The sequence below is a fragment of the Aulonocara sp. 'chitande type north' Nkhata Bay genome, linkage group LG1 (genome assembly GCF_057382095.1).
Source record: "Aulonocara sp. 'chitande type north' Nkhata Bay isolate Kocher_YH1m ecotype deep benthic linkage group LG1, A_spYH_male_GT1.1, whole genome shotgun sequence".
Classification (NCBI taxonomy): domain Eukaryota; kingdom Metazoa; phylum Chordata; class Actinopteri; order Cichliformes; family Cichlidae; genus Aulonocara; species Aulonocara sp. 'chitande type north' Nkhata Bay.
In genome coordinates this window covers 27,569,048-27,580,912 of record NC_141344.1, presented here as the reverse complement: position 1 = coordinate 27,580,912, position 11,865 = coordinate 27,569,048, and the positions used below count along the sequence as shown (strand labels likewise).

Here is an 11,865-nt window from a genome sequence, read left to right as displayed (position 1 = left end):
AATGTCAGGAATGCTGTTGAGCAACTCTCATCTGTAATGAAGCATGGCTGCAAAGGAATATGACATCAACATACGCCATAGATGGATCTTAAAGGTTTGGTGTGGATGGAAGTAATTAGCTACCAACTGTTTCTGGTCAAAAATCTTATGGCAATCAGTGGACTGTTTGGTTACTGTCAGTTAATTCTGATTAAACTGCAGATGTAGGTTAAACAAGTGGTAAACACCTAGAAATCTACCTGTTTAATCAATAGCATTTCTGTTATTTAGTCAACAATTTAATTACAAATGTTTAAGTATTCAATGTAAATGATTGCAGGTTTCCATTTGTATGATATAAAATGAAATGCACAAAAATGGTGCAGTTTTCTACGGGTCTCGGCTGCAGCACCAACTTTAGCCGCTGCCGCGGAGACCTGCGCCTTTACAGGTTCCCAGAACTGTTACCATAGAAACGCTACAGAGTCGTGAGTCTTCTGCAGGAAGGAGAGTAAAACTTGGAGACCGTACGGTTTACTCTGGCTGAAATTTGAAAAGACAACACATAAAGTCATGTTCTCGCAGCTAACGCCTGAGGAGTCGGCTTCACGGTGAGTTTGTGTGCTGCTTCTTCCCGTCCGAGCGAGTGAAGCCCAGCCAACATCAATCTGAGCGGTCAGTGCTGCTAACTTTCTGCCGCTGCTTGTGTGTGAACAGGATGTGGACAGCAGCGGGACGCGACAGTAGCTATGTCCTCGTAGAGCTACAAGTATTACAGCGAGAGCAGGAAGAGCTCAAAGCTAAGTACGAGGAAAGCAAACAGGTGCGGAATTATTTCTCGAGACGCGAGGCAGTCACTTCTCGCGATAGCTGAACGATCAGTCTGAAGGGTAGCGTGAACTTTACCAACGCACTGTAACTACTGAATGTTTAAGTATTTCTTATCTTAAAAACGAACAAATGTATTTAAGTTTCATCAAAGAATTAAGAGCACTTTATTGGGAGCATCTATTAATTCCTAAACAATTATCTAAACAGCCAGTTATCTGCCACTTAAAGGCAGTGGCAGGGCTGTCCCATCATTCAGTGTTGTTAACAATAAAATCTAAATAATAAATAAAATCTATTTGCTGTAAAAGTGTATGACTATATTATATGATATATCAGGAACTATTCATATAAATGCCATAATCTTTAAAAGAATTAAGGGATCATTCATTGCAGTACAACACTAATGAATTTAAACGTCTATGCAGCTTGCAGGTGGTGGTCACAGGCCATTGCTCTCTCTTTATTCCTGAGAGATTTTTCTGTACATTTAGTTTTTGCTAGTGTCCTTGTCAGTAGTGGTTGCATGAGATGGTTCCTTCTTCAGCCCACTGGAGGAGCTGTATGTGCCCCCCCCCCAAAGAAAAAAAGAAGCCTATTGCCTCCCAGCACAGTCTTAGTAGTAGAGATAATAGGAGATTGGCTATGCCAGAGGGCTGTAGAAGGGCATCAACCCAGCTGGGCACCAGCATCTGCACTTTTAAGTAGGAACAGGAGGAGCACTGCTAAAGCCCTTCAAAATGACCTCCAGTATGCTACTTGTGCATGTTTCTGAACAAACTATCAGAATCAGACTCCATGAGGGAGGCATGAGGGACCCACCTCATTTAGGGGGACCAACTGGATTGAAATTCACAAATAGTATGAATGCATCTTCACACTATCATGCACCCACTGCCAAACCAGTCATGCTGGTTGATGTTGCAGGCAGCATAACATTTGCCATAGTGTCTCCAGACTCTTTAACGTGTGTAAAATATGCTCAGTGTGAATCAGTGCCAGTTTTGGTGTTTCCTGACAAGAACAGAGGTCTGTGGTCACCACCTGCAAAACCATTCCCTTTTTGGAGACATGTCTTATTTGTGCCTCTCCAGTGTACCTGTTGTCACTTTCATTTGGGCTAAAGCAGGTGAAATTGATTCACATTGGTTTATGCTTCCTAACTGGACAGATGGAGATCGTTAAGTTTATGTTTTACTGTAATGATCAAATGTTTATCTTAATTGTTTTAAACAGTGCAACTTAATGTACAGTAACTAATTTTATAAGCACTTGATATGTTTTGTATACAAATATCTTAATTTTGCTACCCATGCTCATAATTTCAGAGGGAAGAAGAAGAGTAGGACAGCATAAGAATTCAGATTTGCAAGTAAAATATAAGTATCTCTAAACTGTACTTTCATTACAGCCCAGAACTGCGACATGCTTGTCTTCTTGTAGCAAAAGTCTCATACAAATTTTGGCATAATTTTTTTTTTTAACCCTATTATGTGGGTTTATGTAGGTGTTGGAGAGTTTGCAACAGCGTGAAGAGGAGTTGCACAAGAAGATAAAGGAAATGCAAGACCTGCATTTAAGCTTTGACATGTATCACAAGGTATGACAGGAGATCACGTTACATGCTATAAATGTTATGGGAGGAACAAAAAAGTAAGGCCCTCAATCTGCTTCTAGGATGAAGAAGCTAATCGAGCAATCGAGAAAGCAGAGCAGGAGAGACAAAGGGTGCTTCAAAAAGAGGCGGAGATAGAGAGGCTGAAGGAGCAGTTGGCCAAACTGACTGAGGAGAAACAGGAGCTCGAGCATCAGGTGAAGAGACACTCTGTGTACAGAGATCTCTTGGAGCAGCTGCTCAAAATAACTAAGGTACTGTAGCTTTTGAATACAAGTATTACAATAAATGTGACAAATATTATTCTCAATTCAGTACATCATCTGATGCTTTAATGCCTGTTTTTAACATATATGGATAAAGTGAGATATTTGACTGTCTCATAAAAAATATCAGCTCAATTTGAATGTGATGGATATGGATTTATGGGATTTGCAAATCACGGCATTCAGTTTGTATTTGCATTTTACAGTCCGTCCCATCTTTTTTGGGATTTGGGGTAACGATTGCTGATGATAGCAGTGGATTTGTTTCAGATCGCAGGCAAACTCTGGCATGTTTGAAATAGATGGTAATTTGCTTTTCGGGCTACATCCTTAATGAGAGTGTAATTGTGTTGCAGTTTAAAGATGTGGCGGCGCTCACGGATCATTTAGAGAGTCTCCTCCACTTCAGATGCCAGCTCTCTGAGAGGGAGAGTAAGGCACAGGAGCAGGCTGACGAGCAGAGAAAAGCACTGCTGACACTGGAGCAACAGCACAACCTGCTGTTGCTGCAGAGGAACAACCAGCTGTCTCAGCTCCAGACCAAGCTGGAGAAAACTCACTCTGAAGGTCTAATATGGGTATGACACATAATCCTGGATCAAAATCCCAGCTTCAGTGCTAAGACGGCCTTAGATGTTGGCGTCTTCTGAATGAACTCTGGTTGTCCTGTGTTCATGCAGGAGAAGAAATGGAATAACATACAGGAAACGGCTGCCAGGAAAACACTGAAGCTGGGACAGATTAAGATGGCAATTTTAAATCTGTATGAAATGACTGGTGGCCAGGTAGGAGGAGAGGAAGGTGTGGATGTGAATGACACTGAGAAACAGCTGGAGCAGGTGTGTACCTTCACAGAGCAGAGACGGTGAGCAGCTGACAGTGAAACATTAAAATGAAGATTGTAACACACACCCCCCCACTGTCTTTTCCTTAGGTCAAGCAGTTCTTCGAGGACCAGACGGACATAGTGCAACAATATCAGCCTCACTCACAAAGGCGTAACAATGATCAGGGAAAACAGAAAAGCAAAAAACCCACAAATAAAGAAATATGAACAGACTGTCTTATGAAATTATTTGTACACTGGATCTGTTTAAATATTGTTATTACTATTTTTTATCTAAAGTCTATTTGTGTGTTTATGATTTGAATGAATTAACTGAAGTTGAAATAAGTATTGTAATGTGTAAGTGCTTACGGCTTTAAAATGTAATTCGCTGACTCAACTTCAGAAATGAATTCAGCAAACACTGACGAACATGAACTGCAATCAGCAGCTGCTTTGCGTTTACTGTATATTTATGTACTGTCAGGATTAAAGTAATAAGGGGGCACATAAAACTAGCAGGCCTGTCCCAGAACTGAGCAACTTTCCATCTAACTACAAACGCACAACAAACACTTGTAGTAGGCTACACACATAATGAGTTAATTGGTCAGTACGACAGTCATTTAGCTTCTTATGTGATCTTAATCCAATAAATTAATAACAACAACTTTATTTATATAGCACACTTAAAGACCAAGGGTACACCAAAGTGCTTCACAATAGTACAGCAGATTAAAACATGAATAATTAAAGACCATTAGCAATGTACCGAGTATGCTAGCGGGTCAATGGCACTAATTGGGCAAGAATAAAAGTTAAATAAAGAGTAAATATCACATCATAATCAATAGACACACATGGATATCAAGTGAAGAGATATATATAATGGTAAGCACATAAATGAAGATGGTATAGGAGTATTAACTAACTGGAAAAGCAAGGTTAAATAAGTGAGTTTTTAGTCATGATTTAAATGTTTGGATGGAGTCGGACGCACAAATAGCAATGGGAAGGTTGTTCCACAAATTAGAAGCAACCAGGGCAAATGCACGGTCACCTCTGGTCTTAAGCCGAGATCTAGGCTGTACCAAGAGTAATTGGGTTGATGATCTTAGGGCTCTCCCAGGGGTGTATGGTCTACGGAGTTCAATGAGATAGCTAGGCGCTATATTGTTTATGATTGTAAAGGTAAGCAGCAATATTTTAAATTCAACATGGTATTTGACAGGGAGCCAGTGCAAATCATTAGTTAACTTGTAACTTGGAAATAATGACACTTGTTTAATCCCTGACACCTACTAATAAACATGTCAGTGCACAACTCATGAACCCAGTGAATTGTTCCAGTTTCACTTACTTGGTTAATTAGACCTGTTTCCACTTGGAAGTTGGAATAGAAGAAATTATGATACTGATCATTCAGAACAGTTAAGCTACAATAGTTTTACACAAGCGCAGTTGGTAAGTATACTTGAATATGAACTTACCAAAGAGGTTGGATCTGTGTGTGGTTATATGAGTGTAATTTGTTTTCACTAAAACACAGATTATTATTGTTGAGGTTTTTATGAAAGACTAGAAGACTTTGATTAGTCTAGGAAACAAAGGCATGAAGAGCAAAGCCCAGCTTCAGTTTTTCCCTCCCCTGTATTATTCATTCATGAGTCACACAGCTGTTTTGAAGGGATTTCGAAAAACATTTCCTAACACCTGGAAGAGCAAATATTTGCTTAACAGGAATAAGCTGAACATATTTTTTCCTAATCCAGGGATGGTTTCTCTCCAGCCCAGTCAAAAGATTGAATCTAGAGTTCAGAACACATTTGTCACAGTGTCATACAAACAAAATACTCCTACAGCCAGAGAAAATCAGATAAGATCAGTGAGATGTTACAGGTAGTATCTGTTTATGCGCTTGCAAATGATCGTGGCATTTTCCTGCTTTATACCTGCCTACGCCACAGGAAAGCTCACCTGTTTCGGGGTGGAGCCATAGATGAGCTCAGTCTCAGGGATCAGCTACAAACATTGGCTAATCTTCAGTGGCACTCGTAGGCGGAAACAATGAGCAGTTTTGGTTAGGCCAAAGTGAAGCTAGAAACTCGTGTTTTGTGGTAATTTTTTTAATTTATTTTTTAATCTTGGGAGTGTTGCCTCTCTGTTTGTATTTGGAGCCGAAGGTTTTGGGGTGAGGGGGTTTGTACCCTTTGGTAATCATGGAGAGACTTCCTGTCGCTGTCGTACTGCTGTCGCTTCTGAAAGGTAATTTTTTTTTTTTTTACATGTTAGCTTCATGTTTGTGTAAAAACAAGTGTACTAAACCAGTTTATCAAGAAAATGTTAAAAAAAAAAACACTTACAAAAATGAACATCAGTTTAAGTATCGGTCACATGACACAGGTGTTTACATGAAGCAATCAAACATGACCGTCTTGTTTCATAGTTGGTTAAGCAAATTATGTGTTACTCGTCTTTATAACCGATTTAAACATTTGTCTGTCGGAGATTATTAATATTTGGGTCACTTTAGAGATACTTGGGACCCTGACCATTGAGTCACTCTTTAAAGTTAAGCCAACGATTTTCTTTATTTCCACTCTGGAAAGAGTCACTGCGCTATGCGCACACTTAGATGAACTCATCGGGTTTCATTCCACCTTTTCAGTGTTTGTTTGGTAGTTTCACAGTAGGCCACTTCCTGTGTCTTTGTCTGTGCCACCTGTTTTTCTGGTCCTGCTACTTTGACATTAACTCCTTGGCTCATAGTAGCTCTCACTCATTGTCTCCTTTCCTCTATTCTTCTTCCTGGACTTTTGCTGATAAATAATGTAACCTAATGGATCATTGTATAATACTATATGTGGTTAACTCTCTGTCTGTTGTCTTTCTGCAGTGTCAGTATGCGTTCAGGTGATCGTTCCCTACACGCAGTACAGCACGCTTATGTTTGCCAAAGTGGTCCTCCGCTGCGACTACTCCACCTCTGCAAACCCCCAAAACGTTATTCTCACATGGACTTTCAAGTCTTTCTGCATGGACCCTGTACTGCAGTATTACTCCACAGGTACAAAAGCAACTGTCACCTGAGGGGTGGGGGGTGCCGCCACAGAGTGGGATTAAAGTGCCAAAAAACTTTCGGCAACGGTGACAAAGATGGAAATCTATGTAGATGTAGATTTAAATGCATATACATTTCTGTGCATTTCTGCCCTCTGCATTAATTTGATCTAATTCTTGGGGGTTTTTTTTTGTTTGTTTGTTTTTTTTCAATCAGTTCTTTATTTTATTTTTTTTACTCTCACCTCACTTGGTGTGGTGCTTCCTACTGCACACATTTCGTTTTTGCTATTCCCAAGGCTGCAATGAACAATTTCAATAAGAATAATAATTTCATCTATGATCATTTGTGGGTTGTACCTGATGATCTTGTCTTTTGTGAACCACCAGTTTTATCCCAAACAGCCAGTAACATGTTTTGGCCAGTTGTCAGTCTTTGCACTATCAAGCTTTTACATCTGGTTTTGCAGCATACCAGGCTCAACTACAGTTAGGACAAGATCCATCAAATGACTGTCCAGACCGTGACCGGACAATACGCACTGTGGTCCAGAAAACAGGAAGCAACCAGCCTATACTGGGAACAGAGTACCAGGAACGGAAGATTTCCGTCCAAAACGGTGAGTTCACCCCAAGATGAGCCTAAATGTGATTTGTTTTGTTTTTTTTGTTTTTTTGGGGGTTTTGTTTTTTGTTTTTTAAGCTGAAGCACCTGTATAAATCTTTTAAATAGATGCTTGGTACAATATGAATGGGTAGTTTTGTTCAAATAACTGTGAACTTTTTTTTTTTGGTTGTTCTTCCTTCATTTTCATTATGTGATCATTTTTGCAGAAATAAAGGATTAATAGTATGTTATCCTGATGGCCTTTTAATTTGTAGAGATGGAAGTGAATTGACGAATGCTGTCCAGTTCTTTGAGCTTCTGAAATTAGGGCACAACAGAGGAAGTTGAATTTAATCATGTATGTTTGCATTGTCTGGACAGAGGCAGATCTGGTGATCAATGAGGTGATGTGGTGGGACAACGGGGTGTATATCTGCAATGTTAATGCTCCTGGAGACACCAGTGGGATCACTTCCAAAGAAGTCAAACTCATTGTCTACAGTAAGAAAGAAAATATGAATGCATAAGATTAAACACAGCAGAAGCTGCAGCTTCTGTTAATGTTATTAATGCTGTAACATACGCAAAAACCTAGTCTGCTTCTTAAGACACAGAACACAGAGCGTCTCCCTTTTTCTTCGTCTTCCTACAGACTGGTTGACTGTGTTGCTCATCATCATCGGTGCCCTCCTTCTCATCCTGCTCTTATGCATCTGCTGCTGCCAGTGCTGCCCTCAGATATGCTGCTGCTATGTCCGCTGTCCCTGCTGCCCACAAAGGTGCTGCTGTCCTGAGAAAGGTAAAAGCTTTCATTTAAGGGCGCTTCAACAACAGAAGTCAAGGAATAAGGCAGTTTGGGAGTTGAGGAGGAAAAAAACCAAGCATGAAGGAAGGAAGAATATTTCATTGCCTGTATATCTAGTGAATGTTTGATTGCTGTTTCCATTGCTCCACTCAGTTTGGTCATTAACAGATCCTTTCTGCAGGCCTTCATTTGTGTTTGAAAGTACCTATTGCTAATAGCCTTAGTGAAATCAAACATGTGACCTTATCATGCTGCAAATAAAAAGCCCATATACTTTGAGATAGCCTCACTGAATCTGTACATACTAGAAATTGTTGTTCTCACGTTTTAGCTGTGATGCAGCATCGTATGGTGAAGCAGGCTCAGAAGGCCATGAATCCTTGGTTAGGAGGACAACCAATATATGCACCACTGAGCTCCGCCCCCAGCCAGATGAACCCAATGCTCTACGCTGGTACATGCACACATTAATCTGCACATATTAAAGTGTCAGACTTAAATAGGTTATAATTTGCTGTTTCCTTAAATTTTCTAAATGCTTTTTTTTCTTTTCTTTTTTGTCTTCAGGGTCTGTTGCAGGAAGCAGCATCCCTTTAAAGACTATGCCTCTCCCTCCTCCTCAGTCTTCAGCTTACAGCATGCCCCCTCCCAGTGTCCAAGGTAACCGCACGCCAGCCAATAACAATCACATGCTCGACTACCTGGAGAACCAAGTGAGGGGGTTGGAAATGACCAGTCCTCTTCTACAGGTATGTTCCCACGACTTTTAATGTAAACAAAAACACATTTGTTGGTTTACAGCAGGGGTGGACAACTCCAGGCCTCGAGGGCCTGGAGTTGTCCTTGAACCAACACAGCTGATTTAAATGGCTAAACTAGCTCCTGCAGTTCTCCAGAGGCCTGGTAACAAACTAATCATGTGATTCAGGTGTGTTGACCCAAGGTGAGATCTAAAACCTGCAGGACACCGGCCCTCGGGGCCTGGAATTGCCCACCCCTGGTTTACAGGCAACAATCTGTGAATTGTAATGGCTCCTATGCTTCATGGCCTACTACGTCATGGGCGTTGCACTTGTTTGAATACTTTTGCTTTCTGTATCGTTTTTCTTTTTTAGCTAACACAAGTCAGTTGCGACGACTTTTTATGACTTATGTCTGACTGATGTCATCAGAGAATTAAAGTGTGACCGTTTCAGACGGGCTCATCAAACCCACAGTGAAGAGAGAGCTTTTTGCTTAGTTTTAAACACGTCTTTCACTTTTTATGTCAAGAATGCATATAGTTAGAGACATCCAGACTTGACACAAACACGTTAATCACAGCATTGTGTTAGAAAATATATATAAAATATATATTTATTTCTTCTTATCTCTCTCTTCTTTCAGTCTCAGCCACCCCCCCCACCTCACACCCAGCACTATGCACCTCCTGCCCAGCACTATGCGCCTCCTTCCCGCCACATGCCCGTCAATGTCCCATTTTCACCAGGCCCCCCCAGCATGATCTCTGCCCTCAACGATGGCCCAGCAGAGCGTCGTGTCATTACGCTTCCGCCAATAAGGGAGTCGCAGTTAGGTAGAGTTCCACCTCCTGCGCCCAAGACCCGGCCACCGAGTTCCAGCGAGAGCAGCCGCAGTGGCTACACTCGTCGCGACGAGCAAGGGGGAGCGGGCAGACGTTACCCGTCACCTACCAGATCTAGAGGTATTCCCCGGAGCTACAGCGAGGAGTCACTGGATGGGCGGGGTCGCAGCCGGGCACGAGAAGGCATGGACCGCCCTCGATCCCGTTCCAGGGATGACTTGTTTGACAGCAGGTCCAGAGGGAATTACTCTCCCCCAGCAGCACGACACTCGAGGAGAGGGTCCTGGAGCTCAGATGAGGGAAGCAGCAGAAGAGGGGCGGTGGGAGGTGCAAGGAGAGGAGGTGGAGGCTGGTCCGATAAACCTCCCAGTTACACAGAGTACGAGCCGGGACAGAAACCAGGAGCACGAAGAAATGATTATTACTCTGTAAGGAATACTTTGCTTTAGTTTGCAAACTTGCAAGTACACCAATGCACTTGTATCACACATTTCTCAAACATGCAGTCACTATTATAAATAAAACCTCTGTTTGCTAGTGCAGTGAATCTAAAGTTAGTATGTCTCTCTCAGGACAAGGCGTCTCGCAGTGGCAACAGCATCGTCATCTGAGCCCTCCATCTGCGAAACACACTGACCTCTGTTTCAGAGAGCAAGCCAACTCATTAGCCTGTTGTCTGGCTCTGGGTAAACCCTTTATATGCCCATATATATATATTTTTTAATCTGTGAAACGACTAACTCTTTGTACATCTGATGAAGGACATAAACTCTGAGATTGAAAAATCCAGATATTCGTCATGCTTTCCCCTCATACAGGTGGATAGAGGTCAAATGGCTCATGAGAGAAGGGAAACCTTTTAAATTAAATTAAATCAAATGATTGTAACTCTGAAGAAATTGTGGTAATACTCCCCTCGGCTGGTTTGTTAGTCTAAAGAAATTATTCAGAAGGAAATTTGGACTAAAAGCTTGTTGCGTTTTTTGTTTTTTTGTGCTGAAGCTCTATTTATTTGGTAGTTAATTCTTATAAGGGATAAAGTCATGAAACAAACGCTACAAGGTGCAAAAGAAAAGTCTCTCAGGGTGAGTAAGCATTTTTGTTTTTGTTACATTATAATTTATAGTTTAAATCACATCAATATGATTACATTTTATGCTTTTGTTAAATCACAAAATATTGCTTTCACATCTCCATAATGTCTTTAGTGTCTTTTGTATTTGCTATATTTTAAAAGAAAATGCATACATTACTTGGCTATGGTTAGAAAATGCATGTGTACATAACTTGTATCTCGTTGATACTAGGAGTAAATTAGTCATACAGTCAGTGGAGTGACGGACCTTTTTGATTCATTCACTGTTATTACAAGCTATTTTTTTCTCTTTTTAAAAAACTGTACAGTTACTTTGTCATAGTACTTCAATAAGTCTTTGACATCTGGGGTACAACGTACCTGTGAGTTGCTCTTCTTCCTGTTTGACCTTTGAGCAACTTGATAGTCGCACATGTTGTGTCGATAATCTTTGCGATATTCCACATGTAGAGAGAAATCATCAAAGTAGGTTGCCATATCTTATCACACTGCCACTGTTTTCTTGACAGCCATAGTTTTTAATATTCTGAACTATTTGCATATCTAAATATAGCCTAAAATGCAAAAGCAATATCAAAGTATGTATCCAAAAACTATAAATTATCAGACATCGACTATACACCCCAAACCCCAAAACGATTCACAGTAGAACTGTAAAATAAAGCCTAAATATGATGCAAATTAAAGCTGATGGCAGGACAGTTTATGTAAAGGTCAAGGTGTTGCAGGAGAATTATAGTTTTGGGGTGTTTTTTTTTTTTTGTTGTTTGTTTTGTTTTTGTTTGGTGGCTTTTCACATACTGGCAAAGCAAGTCAGTTGTTTTTGCGCTTTAATGTAGATTTTTTTTTTTTTTGTCTTAATGTCATTTTCAGCTGGGTTTTTTTTCTTTTTCTGTTATGGTGCTTTTATTTTTTTTAATTTTTTTTAAATGAAACTGTTTTCTGTAAAGTCATTGTACAAACCTACTTCCCAAAAATTGGGAACCTGTGTAAAATGTAAATAAAAATGAGAATGTAAGAATTTGGAAATCTCAAAAGTTTTTATTTTATTCAAAACAGAACACAGAAAATGTGAAATGTTTAAACTAGGACACTTCACCATTTCATGGAAAACATGAGCTCATTGTCAATTTGATGGCAGCAGTTCATCTCAGAAGTGCTGGGACAGGGGCAACAAAAAACTGAAAGTAACTCGCAC

The 11,865-nt window shown here is 40.4% G+C and overlaps 2 protein-coding genes across 3 annotated transcripts; both read left to right on the top strand.

Annotated features, from left to right (window-relative positions):
- The first annotated feature begins 422 nt into the window (after positions 1-422).
- Positions 423-3,748, top strand: LOC147339231 (coiled-coil domain-containing protein 42 homolog). 2 transcript variants are annotated; one of them, XM_086299199.1, is made up of 7 exons: positions 423-590; positions 697-802; positions 2,315-2,407; positions 2,485-2,619; positions 3,045-3,266; positions 3,369-3,527; positions 3,623-3,748. In XM_086299199.1, the coding sequence occupies exons 1-7, from the start codon at positions 553-555 to the stop codon at positions 3,740-3,742; spliced, it is 873 nt and encodes a 290-aa protein (XP_086155325.1). In that variant the 5' UTR covers positions 423-552; the 3' UTR covers positions 3,743-3,748. The 2 variants fall into 2 exon arrangements, with proteins under 2 accessions (XP_086155325.1, XP_086155317.1); XM_086299191.1 differs by having other exon boundaries at positions 428-590; positions 2,485-2,676.
- A 1,735-nt stretch (positions 3,749-5,483) lies between these two features.
- Positions 5,484-11,719, top strand: ildr1a (immunoglobulin-like domain containing receptor 1a). Its single transcript, XM_086290946.1, has 9 exons — positions 5,484-5,779; positions 6,411-6,581; positions 7,045-7,194; positions 7,563-7,682; positions 7,834-7,980; positions 8,318-8,440; positions 8,554-8,735; positions 9,373-9,999; positions 10,144-11,719. The coding sequence occupies exons 1-9, from the start codon at positions 5,734-5,736 to the stop codon at positions 10,180-10,182; spliced, it is 1,605 nt and encodes a 534-aa protein (XP_086147072.1). The 5' UTR covers positions 5,484-5,733; the 3' UTR covers positions 10,183-11,719.
- Positions 11,720-11,865: the final 146 nt, after the last annotated feature.